This window comes from Rhinatrema bivittatum, chromosome 12, assembly GCF_901001135.1.
Source record: "Rhinatrema bivittatum chromosome 12, aRhiBiv1.1, whole genome shotgun sequence".
In the NCBI taxonomy this organism is placed as follows: domain Eukaryota; kingdom Metazoa; phylum Chordata; class Amphibia; order Gymnophiona; family Rhinatrematidae; genus Rhinatrema; species Rhinatrema bivittatum.
In genome coordinates, this window is record NC_042626.1 from 32,053,315 (window position 1) to 32,068,579 (window position 15,265).

Here is a 15,265-nt window from a genome sequence, read left to right on the forward strand (position 1 = left end):
TGCGCGCTAACCAAACTGTACAATACAGAGGGGATACAGAGTCACTGACATGATAAATGTGTAGAAAAATAGTACACTGGAGTGCCTTATGCCTTACTGTGATTGTATAATATTCTCGTATATTAAGGCATTTTACAGTGCTGGATTTAGCTATTAGCCCCTTTACATTTTAAGATCCTGGCTTAAATGTTTGTATTTTATCCATTGAATTGTTTCTGTTATGATATTTTTATGCATGTTTTTTTTTTATTGTAAACCTCCACTATTGTAGGAGCATGCAGAATAGAAGAACAATTTAAATAAATAAAATAAATAACATTATGCTGTGGTATCTATATGGACTGAAGCCCTTTGCTGGGATTCCTGTTACTGTTTTATAGTAATTACGGTACTAGTGGCAAAACCCATCATTAAACGACAGGAAACTAGAAGATGGGGTGTGAACTCAGTCTCTCATTCATTTCCCTCCCTTTCTTCTACTAAGCCTCCGCTTGGAAGCTCCCCCACCCCCACTAAAGGAACCCTGTCCCTGTGGGACCCCCAGTTCCTAAGAGCTCTTAACGTGGGGCATAGTGGCTGGTGGTAGTGTCTGAGGGTGGGGTGGGGAGTACAGGCATGTGTGTGAGGGGGTGGGCCATATGTGTGTGAAAGTGACTTGGGAGTACGTGTGCGTTTCTGGGTAGTGAGAGAGGATGGGGGGATTTCTGTGGTGTGTGTTTGTGCATATGCATGGGTGGGGAGTATGTGTATGTGTGCAGTTGGAGTGCGTGTGGGCTGTGTGCAAGTGGGACATGTTACGGCGGTGGCTGCTGTGCTACCGCCTCACCACCAGGGGTCCCTCTAGGGCTGGCTTTCCTGACAGGCCCAGTCCATCTCCTATGTCCACTCTATGCTCTGGGTGTGCCCTCTTAACCCTGCCTGACAGTTGCCTCGGTGCTTCGGCATCGAGCTCACCTGGGCTCCCTGCTCTAGCCTGCCTTGCGCGGCCTTCGGGCCTATCCTTGCCTTGCGTGGCCTCCGGGCCTATCCTTGCCTTGCGTGGCCTTCGGGCCTATCCTATCCTTGCCTTGCCTTGCGTGGCCTTCGGGCCTATCCTTGCCTTGCCTTGCCTTGCGTGGCCTTCGGGCCTATCCTTGCCTTGCCTTGTGCGGCCTTTTGGCCTTCTTCCGTGTGTGTGTGTGTGGCCTACGGGCCTTCTGACCTGCCTTGCCCCGTCTATGGTGTGTGGCCTACGGGCCTTCCGTGTGTGTGTGTGTGGCCTACGGGCCTTCTGACCTGCCTTGCCCCGTCTATGGTGTGTGGCCTACGGGCCTTCCGTGTGTGTGTGTGTGGCCTACGGGCCTTCTGACCTGCCTTGCCCCGTCTATGGTGTGTGGCCTACGGGCCTTCCGTGTGTGTGTGTGTGGCCTACGGGCCTTCTGACCTGCCTTGCCCCGTCTATGGTGTGTGGCCTACGGGCCTTCCGTGTGTGTGTGTGTGGCCTACGGGCCTTCTGACCTGCCTTGCCCCGTCTATGGTGTGTGGCCTACGGGCCTTCCGTGTGTGTGTGTGTGGCCTACGGGCCTTCTGACCTGCCTTGCCCCGCTATTGGTGTGTGGCCTACGGGCCTTCCGTGTGTGTGTGTGTGTGGCCTACGGGCCTTCTGACCTGCCTTGTCCTGCTGACTGCCGCCTGCCCTGACCCAGCCTGTACTTGACACTGCCACTTGCCGCCTGCCCTGACCCAGCCTGTTCTAGACACTGCCACTTGCCGCCTGCCCTGACCCAGCCTGTACCAGACACTGCCACTTGCCGCCTGCCCTGACCCAGCCTGAACCCAGACTCTGATTATTGCTGCCTGCCCTGACCCAGCCTGGTACCTGACTCTGTTTCGAGCCTCCTGTCTCTCTCCACCTGGAGCCACCCTGCTGGGTGGTGTGCACGACTCCTGTCCGGAGCCCAAGCGTAACAGTATGCCGAAGCCATCACATTTTCCAGGGGAAGAGATAAGTCTGTGTCCTGCCGGTGAGTCAACTTTTCACTAATTCAAGATGCCTCCTTCTTTACAGTTTTATACCTGCAGTTCCTGTCAAACTTTGAATTATCCTAGCTATCAGAACTGTCTAGCCTGTGAACTTGTTGGTCAGGAACACTGGTCATGCAATAACTGCAACAAGAAAAATGTCTCTGTCTATCAGGAGTGTTTGAACTGTCTGGCTCCTAAACCAGGGTGGTGGAAATGCTCCTGTCTCCCGTGTTTGTTACCTCCAGGCAAACCCTGCCCCTGTTGTTCTGCTCTAGGACCAGCTGTGCAATTAGAAAAGGCTATCAGCTCTCCTAACCAGTATTCTGTTTCTGGCTCAACTAAAACAGACATTTTTGCTGGCAGTTTGAGGGTAGAAAAACCCAGGACTTACCTGGCCAAGAAGGCTTCTGTGAGACCAGTGCTAGAGCCTCGGGAACAGGTTTCTCTACAACGGGGAGAGCTGATTTGCTCTAGCAGGGCTCAGCTTCCCACAGCTGCCAAGTGGACACTAACGAGCACCTTCCCTAGACGTCCTAGAACTGCCTGTGCCTTCTCTAAACTGCTCCTCCAGAAACAAAATCAGGAGCATCAGACTTTGGCTCGAGGTATCAAGCCCACGGCAGTACAATCTGTGTCTTCCATGCACACTACCTTTAACCATGCTACTCTGCCATCTGAACCTGCTGCACTACCCCGAGAAGAGCCTGAGTCTGCTGAACCGGCCCTGCTGCCGTCCTCGGAGGGGTCCGCACCAGCCCTGCTGACAGACTTTCTAACTCTGCCATCTGAGCCTGCCGAACCGGCCCTGCTACAACGCCCCGAGAGGGGTCCGAGCCTGCTACAACGCCCCGAGAGGGGTCCGAGCCTGCTACAATGCCCCGAGAGGGGTCCGAGCCTGCTACAATGCCCCGAGAGGGGTCCGAGCCTGCTTCATCGCCCCGAGAGGGGTCCGAGCCTGCTTCATCGCCCCGAGAGGGGTCCGAGCCTGCTACAACGCCCCGAGAGGGGTTCGAGCCTGCTTCATCGCCCCGAGAGGGGTTCGAGCCTGCTTCATCGCCCCGAGAGGGGTCCGAGCCTGCTACAACGCCCCGAGAGGGGTCCGAGCCTGCTTCATCGCCCCGAGAGGGGTCCGAGCCTGCTTCAACGCCCCGAGAGGGGTCCGAGCCTGCTACAATGCCCCGAGAGGGGTCCGAGCCTGCTTCATCGCCCCGAGAGGGGTCCGAGCCTGCTACAATGCCCCGAGAGGGGTCCGAGCCTGCTACAATGCCCCGAGAGGGGTCCGAGCCTGCTTCATCGCCCCGAGAGGGGTCCGAGCCTGCTACACCGCCCCGAGAGGGGTCCGAGCCTGCTACAATTGCCCGAGTAGGATCCGAGCCTGCTGTACTGGCCCAGCTGCCGCCCCTGGAGGGGCCTGTACCGGTCTTAATGCCGACCTTGGAAGGGTCCGGACCGGTCCTACTATCGCCTCAAGAAGGGTTACGGACTATTTCTCTGCCCCAGGTGGGGTTTGTGTTCCCCTTGTCACCCCAGGAGGGGTTATGGAAATCTGCACCGCCTCTGCTACCCCAGGAGGGGTCTAACCCTGCCGCCTTGTCCCAGGAGGGGTTATGGACTGCCTTATTGCCTCAGAAAGGAGTTGAACCTGCCGCATCACCCCCGGAGTGGTCTCCCGTTATTCTTGATTACCTCCTGCACAGATGGGATCCAGGAGGAGGGGGAGGCCTTGAGGGGGGGGTACTGTTACGGCGGTGGCTGCTGTGCTACCGCCTCACCACCAGGGGTCCCTCTAGGGCTGGCTTTCCTGACAGGCCCAGTCCATCTCCTATGTCCACTCTATGCTCTGGGTGTGCCCTCTTAACCCTGCCTGACAGTTGCCTCGGTGCTTCGGCATCGAGCTCACCTGGGCTCCCTGCTCTAGCCTGCCTTGCGCGGCCTTCGGGCCTATCCTTGCCTTGCCTTGCGTGGCCTCCGGGCCTATCCTTGCCTTGCCTTGCCTTGCGTGGCCTTCGGGCCTATCCTATCCTTGCCTTGCCTTGCGTGGCCTTCGGGCCTATCCTTGCCTTGCCTTGCCTTGCGTGGCCTTCGGGCCTATCCTTGCCTTGCCTTGTGCGGCCTTTTGGCCTTCTTCCGTGTGTGTGTGTGTGGCCTACGGGCCTTCTGACCTGCCTTGCCCCGTCTATGGTGTGTGGCCTACGGGCCTTCCGTGTGTGTGTGTGTGGCCTACGGGCCTTCTGACCTGCCTTGCCCCGTCTATGGTGTGTGGCCTACGGGCCTTCCGTGTGTGTGTGTGTGGCCTACGGGCCTTCTGACCTGCCTTGCCCCGTCTATGGTGTGTGGCCTACGGGCCTTCCGTGTGTGTGTGTGTGGCCTACGGGCCTTCTGACCTGCCTTGCCCCGTCTATGGTGTGTGGCCTACGGGCCTTCCGTGTGTGTGTGTGTGGCCTACGGGCCTTCTGACCTGCCTTGCCCCGCTATTGGTGTGTGGCCTACGGGCCTTCCGTGTGTGTGTGTGTGTGGCCTACGGGCCTTCTGACCTGCCTTGTCCTGCTGACTGCCGCCTGCCCTGACCCAGCCTGTACTTGACACTGCCACTTGCCGCCTGCCCTGACCCAGCCTGTTCTAGACACTGCCACTTGCCGCCTGCCCTGACCCAGCCTGTACCAGACACTGCCACTTGCCGCCTGCCCTGACCCAGCCTGAACCCAGACTCTGATTATTGCTGCCTGCCCTGACCCAGCCTGGTACCTGACTCTGTTTCGAGCCTCCTGTCTCTCTCCACCTGGAGCCACCCTGCTGGGTGGTGTGCACGACTCCTGTCCGGAGCCCAAGCGTAACAGGACATGCTAGTGGGTGTGTGTCTGAGTAGGATGTGAGTAGCTGGGAAGTGTGTGTGTGACTGAGTGGGAGCATGAGGGAATGAGTAGTTGGGATATATATTTGTGTGTGAATGAGGAGGGAGTGTGTGTGTGACTGAGTGGGAGCATGAGGGAATGAGTAGTTGGGATATATATTTGTGTGTGAATGAGGAGGGAGTGTGTGTGTGAGTGGGTTGCTGTGTGTGAGCGGGGTATGTTGATGAATGGTTGAGGTGTGTGTGTGTGCATGTGAATGAGTGAGTGGAAAATGTGCCAGTTGGTGGAGTGTGTGTGTGAATGGGTGGGTGGGGTGATTGTTTGGGGAAGACCCACTTTCTCCCCCTTTCCAGTCTCTTGCCCACTCCTATCCACTCTTTTCTTTCCGACCACTGCGCTCCATCTCCCCTCCCTTCCTTTATTCCTCCCCAGCCCCCTCCTCAGAGTCAGTAGTAGCACCTCTCTGTCTGCATCAGTCCTGTGCTCTGACAGCCATGGTCTCCTCTGCTGGCAGGGCCTGGGCTGCTCGTTGTCAGCATTGCTCTGTGCTGCTGGCAGACTGCACAGAGCCATAGGCATTGTGCACTCTGGGAGGCATGAACTTGACAGACATCACCTGAACACATGGATTGGCTATTATAGATAGTGGGATTAGGATATCTGTGTTATTGTGACCAGCACAGAGCAGTGATGTGACATAAAATTTAAATATCAGAAAATTTAAACAGATTAGAATGGGTTAAAAGTCACATTCTACAAACTTGATACCGCAAAATATCAATCTTCAAATTTTGTGGCTCAGTGTCTCTTCTTTTGGTCTTATTCATATGTCTCCTACTTTTTTTTGTCTTTATGTATTTTATTTCTTATACTGATACACTTTTTTTGGGAGTAAAACGCTTTTACTCTAGCCATTCCCTGTGGATTTTACATGCTTTGCATGTATCAGTGTGACGTCTACATGGAGCTCTGATGGGGATCCCCTGCTCTGTTGTCCATGCTGTATTTATACTAGGACAGGGGAACATTCAAAGCCATTTACCTGTGTAAATTGGGATGACACATTTAATGCAGGTAATTTTCAAAAATATTTACGTGCATAAATGGGCTTTTGAAAATTGTTACTTTCACTTGCGTAACTCCTTTGATAATGCACGCCAATATGCAGACTTTTACCCACATTAAAAAGGGGCATTTCCTTGGACATCTTTAGTTCAGATAGGAAAATAGCACCTGTGCATGACATTTTTGAAAGCACACATGCCACCTCTCAGCTAACCACACAAAAGAGCAGGAGCAAACTATCAGGCCGATGCAGTAATCTTGGCGCTAATAAAATGTGTGCTGGTTTTTAGCACACATTTTTAATGCCAAGATTATTATTTTTTTAACCCCTGATGCAGTAAGCTAATGATATGCTAATGCATGGGGAGTTAAAAAACACGCAAAAACTGTAAAATGTGCATTTGGCACAGATCAAATGCACATTTTAACTAGAGAAGGGGGTGGAGGCATCCCTGACAGGCTATCCGGGTAAGTATTTTATCTGGCTAAGTATTGGAGAGCTGTGCCAGATAGCTGTATAAGTACTGACTTATGTGCCTATCTGGTGGCTGCTTCTTGCTGCTAGATAGATGGGTAACTCAGTATTTATCTGGCTAGGTGGCGGTGGCTGCCAGCACTTACCTGGAGAATATCGAATATTTTTTAAATTTTTTAAAACTTTTAAACCATTTTTTTCATATCACTGGCACCTTAACTCCAGCTTTGACCAGGGGTTAAGTTTCCAGCACTAAAATCAGCGTGCTGGTCAGATGCAGTCTCTCTGCAGGGGGTGAGGGGGTGGGGGTAATGCTTAATACTCTAATTTGCATGGGATTTCCATGCGAGGGCACTAAGCGTGCAGAATTCCTTGCTGCATTGGCAGGAAGTTTTGCCTGCAGAAAATGCGCTTAGATATCCTCGCAGAAAGGTGCATTTGACTGAATGCACCCTTTCTGGATCGGCCTTTATGCAGGCACTTTTAATGCACAGAGTATAGGTGAATTTTTAATGGGAAGGTACCCGCAGGTTTTCCCTTTAAAAATTTGTGTAAAGTACGTGCATTAAAACCTTGCAACTCCGCAAGTTATTTCAAAATAGCTCCCTTACATTTATTTATTTATATTATTTTATATACCGATATTCTGCATAACAATCATAACGGTTTACAGCATCAGTATAAATAACATCAAATAAAACATTGAATTAAAAAAACATTTAAAATAAAACACACAAAACAAAAAATACAAATGAAATTAAAACAAGAAATTTCTACCACAAAATTTCCTAAAAGATAGCAATTAACATAAAAACCTCGCTTTCTCCTAGCATGACTGCTCTAATAAAAAAAACCATTACATCGTTTAAAATACTGTATGATGCTTAAGTAACCAGGTTTTTAATGCTTTTTTTAAAAGTTTGGTAATTTGACTGTAGACTTAACTCAATTGGAATGGAATTCCAAAGTTTTAGTCCCGCCAAGGATAGTGCTCGTTCCCTGACTTTACTCAAATGCGCAGACCTGACTGAAGGAATACTTAAAAAAACCTTTGTTTGCTGATTGTAGATTACGCTGTGGAGTGTGAATCCACAGGGCTGCATTTAGCCATTCTGGTTTTTTTCATTATTAAGTGCTTTATGTATTAGACAGAGAACGTTGTATTCAATTGTAAATGTTATCGGCAACCAATGCAATTCCATCAAGGTGGGTATGAAATGATCACATTTTTTAACATTGGTTAGCACGCTAGCCGCAGCACTCTGTAGCAGTTGAAGCGGTCTCAAAGAATTATTTGGAAGACCCAAAAGTAGACCATTACAATTGTCCAATTTGGAGAATACCAATGTCTGTAGTACTGTCCTAAAATCGTTATGATATAGAAGTGGTTTCAATTTTTTTTTATAACATGTAATTTACATGGGTTTTCCGTGTGTAAATGCACTTTATTCGTGTAAGTGGGCTTATGAAACTTGCTACAATAGTATGTTACATTCATGCATGTAACTCCTTGGAAAACACATCTGATAGTGTACTAAAATGACCCTGACAGATAATACCATGAAATGCATGATGATGACATTGTACATCATGAACTCTGACCCATTTCCTTAATCCGTTTGCTAAATATTACCTTGAAGTTCTTTTAACAATAAATTATGATGCATAAGCCCATGCTGGATCAAAGTAGTGCCTTTCAGCAAGAAGAACATAACAAGGTCTTAGCACCATCAGCTCTGCTTATTAACAGTTGATAAGGAACAGTGCAACTAAAGTTACATTTCCTCACACAGACCGAGACTAATTTCTGAATGTCTGCGGGTGACTTAAAGGGCACATAGAGAAACGTTTCCTGCCACAGACTGTGACAGCCTGCACTCCCTCAAAAGGCGTCAAGCATACGATCAAAACTGTACAAGAATACAAAAACTAAAGAATATGTAAAAAAAAAAATCCTTTCCACTGTGGACACGGAAGCACCTACAGACTATGAGTCACCAGATTGGTGACTTCACTCATTATAAACATGAAACTCAAGATGGAGGAGACACCCTATGTGATGCTTTTGTCTTTTTAACTTCTTTCATCTGTGTAAAGAAGCTGTTTTATAAATTGTGACCTTTTTTTTTTTGCAGGGAATTCACTGCTCTTTCCCCCACAAAGATAATTGGTGAAAAGTACTTACTGTTTTGATTTTGAGAGGGCTGATGGAAAGGCAGAAGGTGTGAAGGTTGGGGATAGTCTGTATCCTTCCTCTGTGGAGGGAGGGAGGGAGGAAGGGGATAGGGATGAGGAAGGAATTGCCTATCCTTCTCTTCTGTGTCTTTAACCTGTCAAAAGCACAGTCAGGCTACCCCTAAACCCCTTCTACTTAGCTGCCCTGCATAGAATTGGAAAGTCATCTTTAAAATAATAGTAAGTTTGCATCCTCAAAAGCCATGCCCCTTCCACATAAGGCAGCAGAAGGTTGTGAAGCTCATGGCATTCTAGTTGGGTTGGTTGTATGAAAATCAGAAAGTCAATGGTTGCTCCATTTTTAACAGTGCCTCTGTTTCCCTTTTGAGCTAGGCCTTGTTGCCTGCAGCTTTCTTGTACTATATACTAATGTAACCCCATGATGGGGCACGTGAAATGTTGAGAGGCTCTGACGCTGGTGGGAGCCAAATGCCAGTCTCATCAGGTTTTTCGTGTTCAGAAATATGGGTGACGCAGATGGCATAGTGGGCCCGGGCTAGAGGCAGACAGGGTGCCCTTTTTTTTTTTGACCGGGACAGGGAGGCCATTCACCTAGGATGCCGCCTCTGTGACCCCCAATATCTCTCCTCTGTTCAGTTGTTGCTGGTAGTCAAGGTGCCCCGTTCCCTCCCCCCCCCAGTCAAGTTCCACACCAGACATTCTTCCAAAAGATTGAAACTTTGATTCCTGAGGGTTCCAGCACAGCAACTATTTGCAAAGATTTCAAGAGAGTATTCCAGTTTAGCTGAAGTAATCAGAATTCACAGGCTTCAAAGCCAAGGTACAATTTCTCCAAACTCCACCCACAATTAGCAATAAGTTGAACTATAACTTCAAGGAAGTTTTCCAATTCCTTCCCACCACTCTGCTTCTTCTCCAAACTTACTTAGAAATATGTAGCTCAAATTTCTTCTAAATCCCACAAAGGCCAAATAACTATATCCTACTCCCCCATCAGTGCGACACTTCTCACGCCTTCATCTACAGCCACCTCTGCTCCCAGAATAAGAACAACTCTCACAAGATGGGCCAACAGCATGCCCGGTCCTGCACCTATGTCCCCAGGGACCTCCGTCAAGTTCTTGACTTCCTCCTGCTTGTAAGCCTCTTCTCCTTCCTCTGCTTCCCTTCTGGAAAAGGGTCACCTCCTCCTAGTCCCTTCTTCCATGGGAAAACCCAAACTGGGTTCCCAGGGTAATCCTTGAGATGTAGCCTAGTGGCTAGAGCAGTGGGCTTGGAATCAGGGAAACCTGGCTTCAAATCCCGCTGCCACTCCTTGTAACCTTGGGCAAATCACTTTACCCTCTGTTGGCTCAAGTACAAACTTTGTAAGCCCGCTAGGCACAGGGAAATACCTACATTACCTGAATATAATCTGCTTTGAAGCGCCTGAAAAGCAGAATATAAATCAAAATAAATAAAAGGATCAATCTTTGGTCTCAGGCCTCTCCCCTTGCAGGAGAAAGACCCTGCAGAGCCCACCCACACAGGAGGGATGCCCAGCTATGCCAGCCCTAGCTGGAAGATCCTTCCTACCCTTAATCCATGGTGGGGTCTCCTTGAATCTCCTCCCACCAATCTTTTACCAAGATTATATAAGAACATAAGAGTATGTCATACTGGGTCAGACCGAAGGCCCAGCATCCTGTTTCCAACAGGGGCCAATCCAGGCTACAGGTACCTGGCAAGTACCCAAACACTAAGAAGATCCCATGCCTCTGATGCCAGTAATAGCAGTGGCTATTCCCTAAGACAACTTGATTAATAGTAGTTAATGGACTTCTCCTTCAAGAACTTAGCCAACTCTTTTTTAAATCCAGCTACACTAACTGCACTAACCACATCCTCTGGCAACAAATTCCAGAGCTTAATTGTGCATTGAATGAAAAATAATTTTCTCCTATTAGTTTTAAATGTGCTACTTGCTAATTTCATGGAGTGCCCCCTAGTCCTTCTATTATCCGAAAGAGTAAATAACTGATTCATATTTACCGGTTCTAGACCTCTCATGATTTTAAAGACCTCTATCATATCCCCCCTCAGCCATCTCTTCTCCAAACTGAACAGCCCTAACCTCTTTAACCTTTCCTCATAGGGGAGCTGTTCCATTCTCTTTATCATTTAGGTTGTCCTTCTCTGTACCTTCTGCAGTGCAACTTTATGTTTTTTGAGATGCGACAACCAGAACTGTACACAGTACTCAAGGTGCCATCTCACCATGGAACGATACAGAGGCATTATGACATTTTCTGTTTTATTCACCATTCCCTTCCTAATAATTCCTAACATTCTGTTTGCTTTTTTGATTGCCTAAGGGCACACTGAGCTGAATATTTCAACGTATTATCCACTATGACGCCTAGATCTTTTTCCTGGGTGGTAGCTCTTAATATGGACTCTAACATTGTGTAACTACACCATGGGTTATTTTTCCCTATATACATCACCTTGCACTAGTCCACATTAAAATTCATCTGCCATTTGGATGCCCAATTTTCCAGTCTCGCACGGTCCTCCTGCAATTTATCATAATCCGCTTGTGATTTTACTCTGAATAATTTCATCTGCAAATTTGATAACCTCACTCGTCGTATTCCTTTCCAGATCATTTATAAATATTTTGAAAAGCACAGATCCCTGAGGCACTCCACTGTTTACCCTTTTCCACTGAGAAAATTGACCATTTGATCCTACTCTCTGTTTCCTGTCTTTTAACCAGTTTGTAGTCCCTCTTGATCACTCTCCTAGAGGATATTCTTACCAGCCTCTTAAAGGAACCCAAACTATCAGTAGCTTTATCCAGAGCATTCCCACTACATAATATACAACCAGTTCAGTTTCTGTTTATTTTGCCATCTGCTGGTGGTTTATGGGTACTGTGTGTATAACATTTTACCCTTTCCAATTTTTCCAGTGTCAAGTGTTGGGCTTTTTCCATCCATAGTCTTCTCCAGTCCATACTGAAAGATGTGGACCAAATTTAGAGTCTCGTCACACTAAGTTCAGCTTTAAAATACAGGTTTAATCTGCAGCTCGTGGGAGACCGCCTAAGTAGGGGTATTTTTGTCTGCCTCTGACCTTGAGTGGGCAGACTCCCACTGTCTGATGGCTCTCACTTGTGCAGCTGCGGGGGAGCACGGGATTCACAAGTCAGTTTGCGTCTGTCTTTTCTTGCAGGAGACTGTCAGATCTATCCCACCGAAAATATAAGGGTGGAAGAGGGAGAAAGGTTAGCACTGAGGTGCCTGGTGCCTAGGGATGCTGATGCTGCCCTGCAGTGGTTAACGCCTCTCGGCTTTGTTGCTTTCTTTAACAACCAGAAGGGTGAGTTGAAAATCTTGTACCTGAATTTTCCCTCTCTCTATGGAAGGGCCACAGATGAATAGAAACATTTTAACAGTTCAATTAATCATGCTGCAGGGGTGGGCTTCTGCCCACCCAGTAAGGTAATGACTCATCCATTGCCGTGTGCTCAGAGGCACCTCCAGCACTTTCCTACAGGAAAGTAAAGAACAGGAAACCAAATCTCCAACCGCTGGGTTAGCTAAAAAAAGAAAAAAAAAAAAGATTTGACCAAAAATTATCTTCTGTTTGCGTCATAAACAGTTTGCTGCTGCTGCTGATGGTAGAGGTGGGTGAGGGAGGGTCGGGGTGGGATGGGGGGGGGGGGGTGTGTTAAAGTTTCTAAGTTTCACATTTGAAAACGTTGGACGCTTATTAGGTTGCAGTGCCTTCTGCTAGACTGTCCAGCTATGACTTGCTTGCTCCTTCAGCTTCGTGGTCATGTCTGAAGAAGGGGGGTCTGTCTGGTCTCTAGGCTCATGTGCTTTTTCTGTTTGTCTGCTACAAGGTAGCACAGCCTTCAAAGTCTCCAGTTTTCTTTAGGATCAATATGGCTACTAGAACTCTGTTTTAAAAAAGACAACCCTCCTACATATTACATGTTATATTACAGATTATCTCTGTATCTTCTGGCTGCCGCCACACAAAATCTCCTTGTGCTGTAGGAAAAACCCATAGTACCAAAGGAAGACGTTACCCCCTTAATTTGAGTACGCCATGTCACATACATGCTTCAGTGAAATTGGAAACGTAAACATGTGCTGAACTTAATCTTTTAAGATCCAGTTGACAACTGGATTATGATTCAGTAGGGTTTTTTTGTTTTGTTTTGTTTTTATAAATAAGCAGTGTAAAGGTGCTGTTTTCATTAAAAGAAACTGTCTTAACCAAACATTTTTGACTGTAATAGGGGTTTTGTGTGCAAAGAATTGGGATATCAGGAAATGTTTCCCCTCTGCTGATTATGTGACCTTGAACAAAGCACTCTGTCCTCTATTCTGCCAAATATTTGAATCCTAGAAATAACAGATGGAGCTGTTTGACCTCTGGCAATTTTTTTCATGCTAAAAAGAATGATAATATTCAGGTGGGCTTATGCAGCTCTGTCCCTTGGAGATTTACTCATCTGCAGATATTTCTTACTCTGCTTACTTGGGATGTTGCCAACTAGGGCCCAGGTGTAGAGTACTTTTCCCATAGACGCAAAATGAGAACAAAATCTTTAGTGTATCAGGCCTTTGGTGACTCAAGGGGGGAGTAATCGCATCTGTGTTTTCTCTTGAAAATTTGTCAGGAAATTTGAAAGCCAACGATGTGCTGTGAACCCTTTGTGGCATAGAGGTGGCTGCAGGCACATTGCTCAAGCACAAAGCTTTAAGCATCCTGGCATCCTGATTAGATGATAAACCTGACAAAAGTCCAGATTATTGCCATAAAAGGTCCCTATCAGAGGCTTTCATTAGATGAATAAAGTATCATATTTGGTGGTGACGTTTACAAAACTCCTTTCATGAGAACAAGCTACTCGGTTCATTTTGCTGCAGAGGTTTCCTGTTACAGCACCATACTTAGACCAACCTTGGCTTAAAGCCTTGATCTTTCTTGACTGCAGATATATCCTGTTCAAAGTCCCGATGTGCTCGCGACATGCTATTTCCCAGGCAGGTGGTTCTGACAAGGATACTCAACTTTGTTGAAGGATGTTCTATTTCCTAGTGCAGAGGTTCCCAAACCTGTCCTAGGGGACCCCCAGTCAGTCAGCTTTTCAAGATATCCACCAGGAATATGCATGAGATAAAGTTTGCACACGATGGAGGCAGTGCATGCAAATTAATATCTCATGCATATTCATGGTGGATATCTTGAAAACCCGACTGGCTGTTGGGTCCCCAGGATAGGTTTGGGAACCACTGTCCTAGTGCAATAAGGCACTATACTCACAGCATTTCTTGTCCTCTGCAGTTTTAAAAGACAGAAGATATGAACTTGTCCGGTATTCAGAGAATGAGCTGTCGATCAGCCTGTCTAACGTAACTGTATGGGATGAAGGCCTGTATACCTGTATCCACTACACCTATCCAATACAGAGCAAGAAAGTGCATGTCACTGTTTTAGGTGAGTTACAAGTCAGTAAGAAAACCCGTAAGCTGTGCGGTGTGCCTCCCATAATATCACAAGGCATTCTGCAACCTGAAGGATCTCGCCAGAAATAGTTAACCTTTATTTAAGAAACACTGCAGACAGGGCTGGCCCAGAGACGGAGTGGAAAGTGCTGCACACTGTCCCGTGGAGGAACTGGGCCCACGTCCTGGGCTTTGGACCAGCCACGATGCTGCAGAGGAGATGCTCACAGCCCCTGGGGGAAGGGAGTCCCAGTTATCAATGAACAGTGACAAGATTTTTTTAATTTTTGGAGTTTGGATATTTGTACACAAGAAGCAATGTAACTATTTACTAAAAATAAGAGAACTGTTGTTGTTTCTTCTCCAAAATTATTATAGCAACTATTCTGCCTATTTGATTAATAATTTTTCTTTTGTTTTCTTGGTTTGAATATTGGAGTCCCCATTATTGTAGGCTGACATTAGACAGAGGAATTGTTTTTTTGTGTGTTTTGTTTTATTGAATTATTACTTATCTTTTGTATTTTCTTTGGATAAATATAATACATATTACTAACAATAAATAATAATACAAAATATACATTCCTAAGCACAAGATCTTATAGAGATCACAAAAAAAAGTCAGATCTTCATCTAGCATGGCTGTTATTATTTTTTTCTCTTGTTATTGATGCTATTATCCAACCTTAAAGCAACAACCAAAAGGTCAGCTATAGGTCAGGGGTGACCATCTCCAGTTCTCAAGATTCAAAACAGGTCTTATTTTCAGGATATCCACAATAAATATGCATAAAACAGTTCTGCGTCCATTGTTTGCAAATCTATCTCATGCATATTCATTATGGATATCCTGCAAACCAGACCTGTTTGTGGCTCTTGAGGACCAGAGTTAGCTACTCCTGCACTGGGTGCTAAAATCCTTAGCTGAAAATGTAAAAAACTTACCTGGTTTCTTTCAAACACATTTTTTATCCTTTGAGATTCTAATAGCTAATGCAGGTAGGTAGAGCATATCACTTATTATGTAATACAGAAATATAGAACATCTCGTCTGTCCATTTTCCCTTCCAGCTGCAGTACTGCAGAGCTTACCCCAGGGTTTCCCAAATCTGACTTGGGGACCTCACAGCCAGTCGGGTTTTCAGGATATCCACAATGAATATGCATGA

General features: G+C 46.8%; 1 protein-coding gene across 1 annotated transcript in view; it reads left to right on the forward strand.

Annotated features, from left to right (window-relative positions):
* The window catches only part of CRTAM (cytotoxic and regulatory T cell molecule), a 47,684-nt gene that overhangs the window by 6,966 nt on the left and 25,453 nt on the right, over nucleotides 1-15,265 (forward strand). Inside the window, exons 3-4 of the mRNA XM_029573643.1 lie at nucleotides 11,809-11,955; nucleotides 13,936-14,088. Of these exons, the coding sequence (XP_029429503.1) occupies nucleotides 11,809-11,955; nucleotides 13,936-14,088 (300 nt within the window). The remainder of the gene's footprint in view (nucleotides 1-11,808; nucleotides 11,956-13,935; nucleotides 14,089-15,265) is intronic.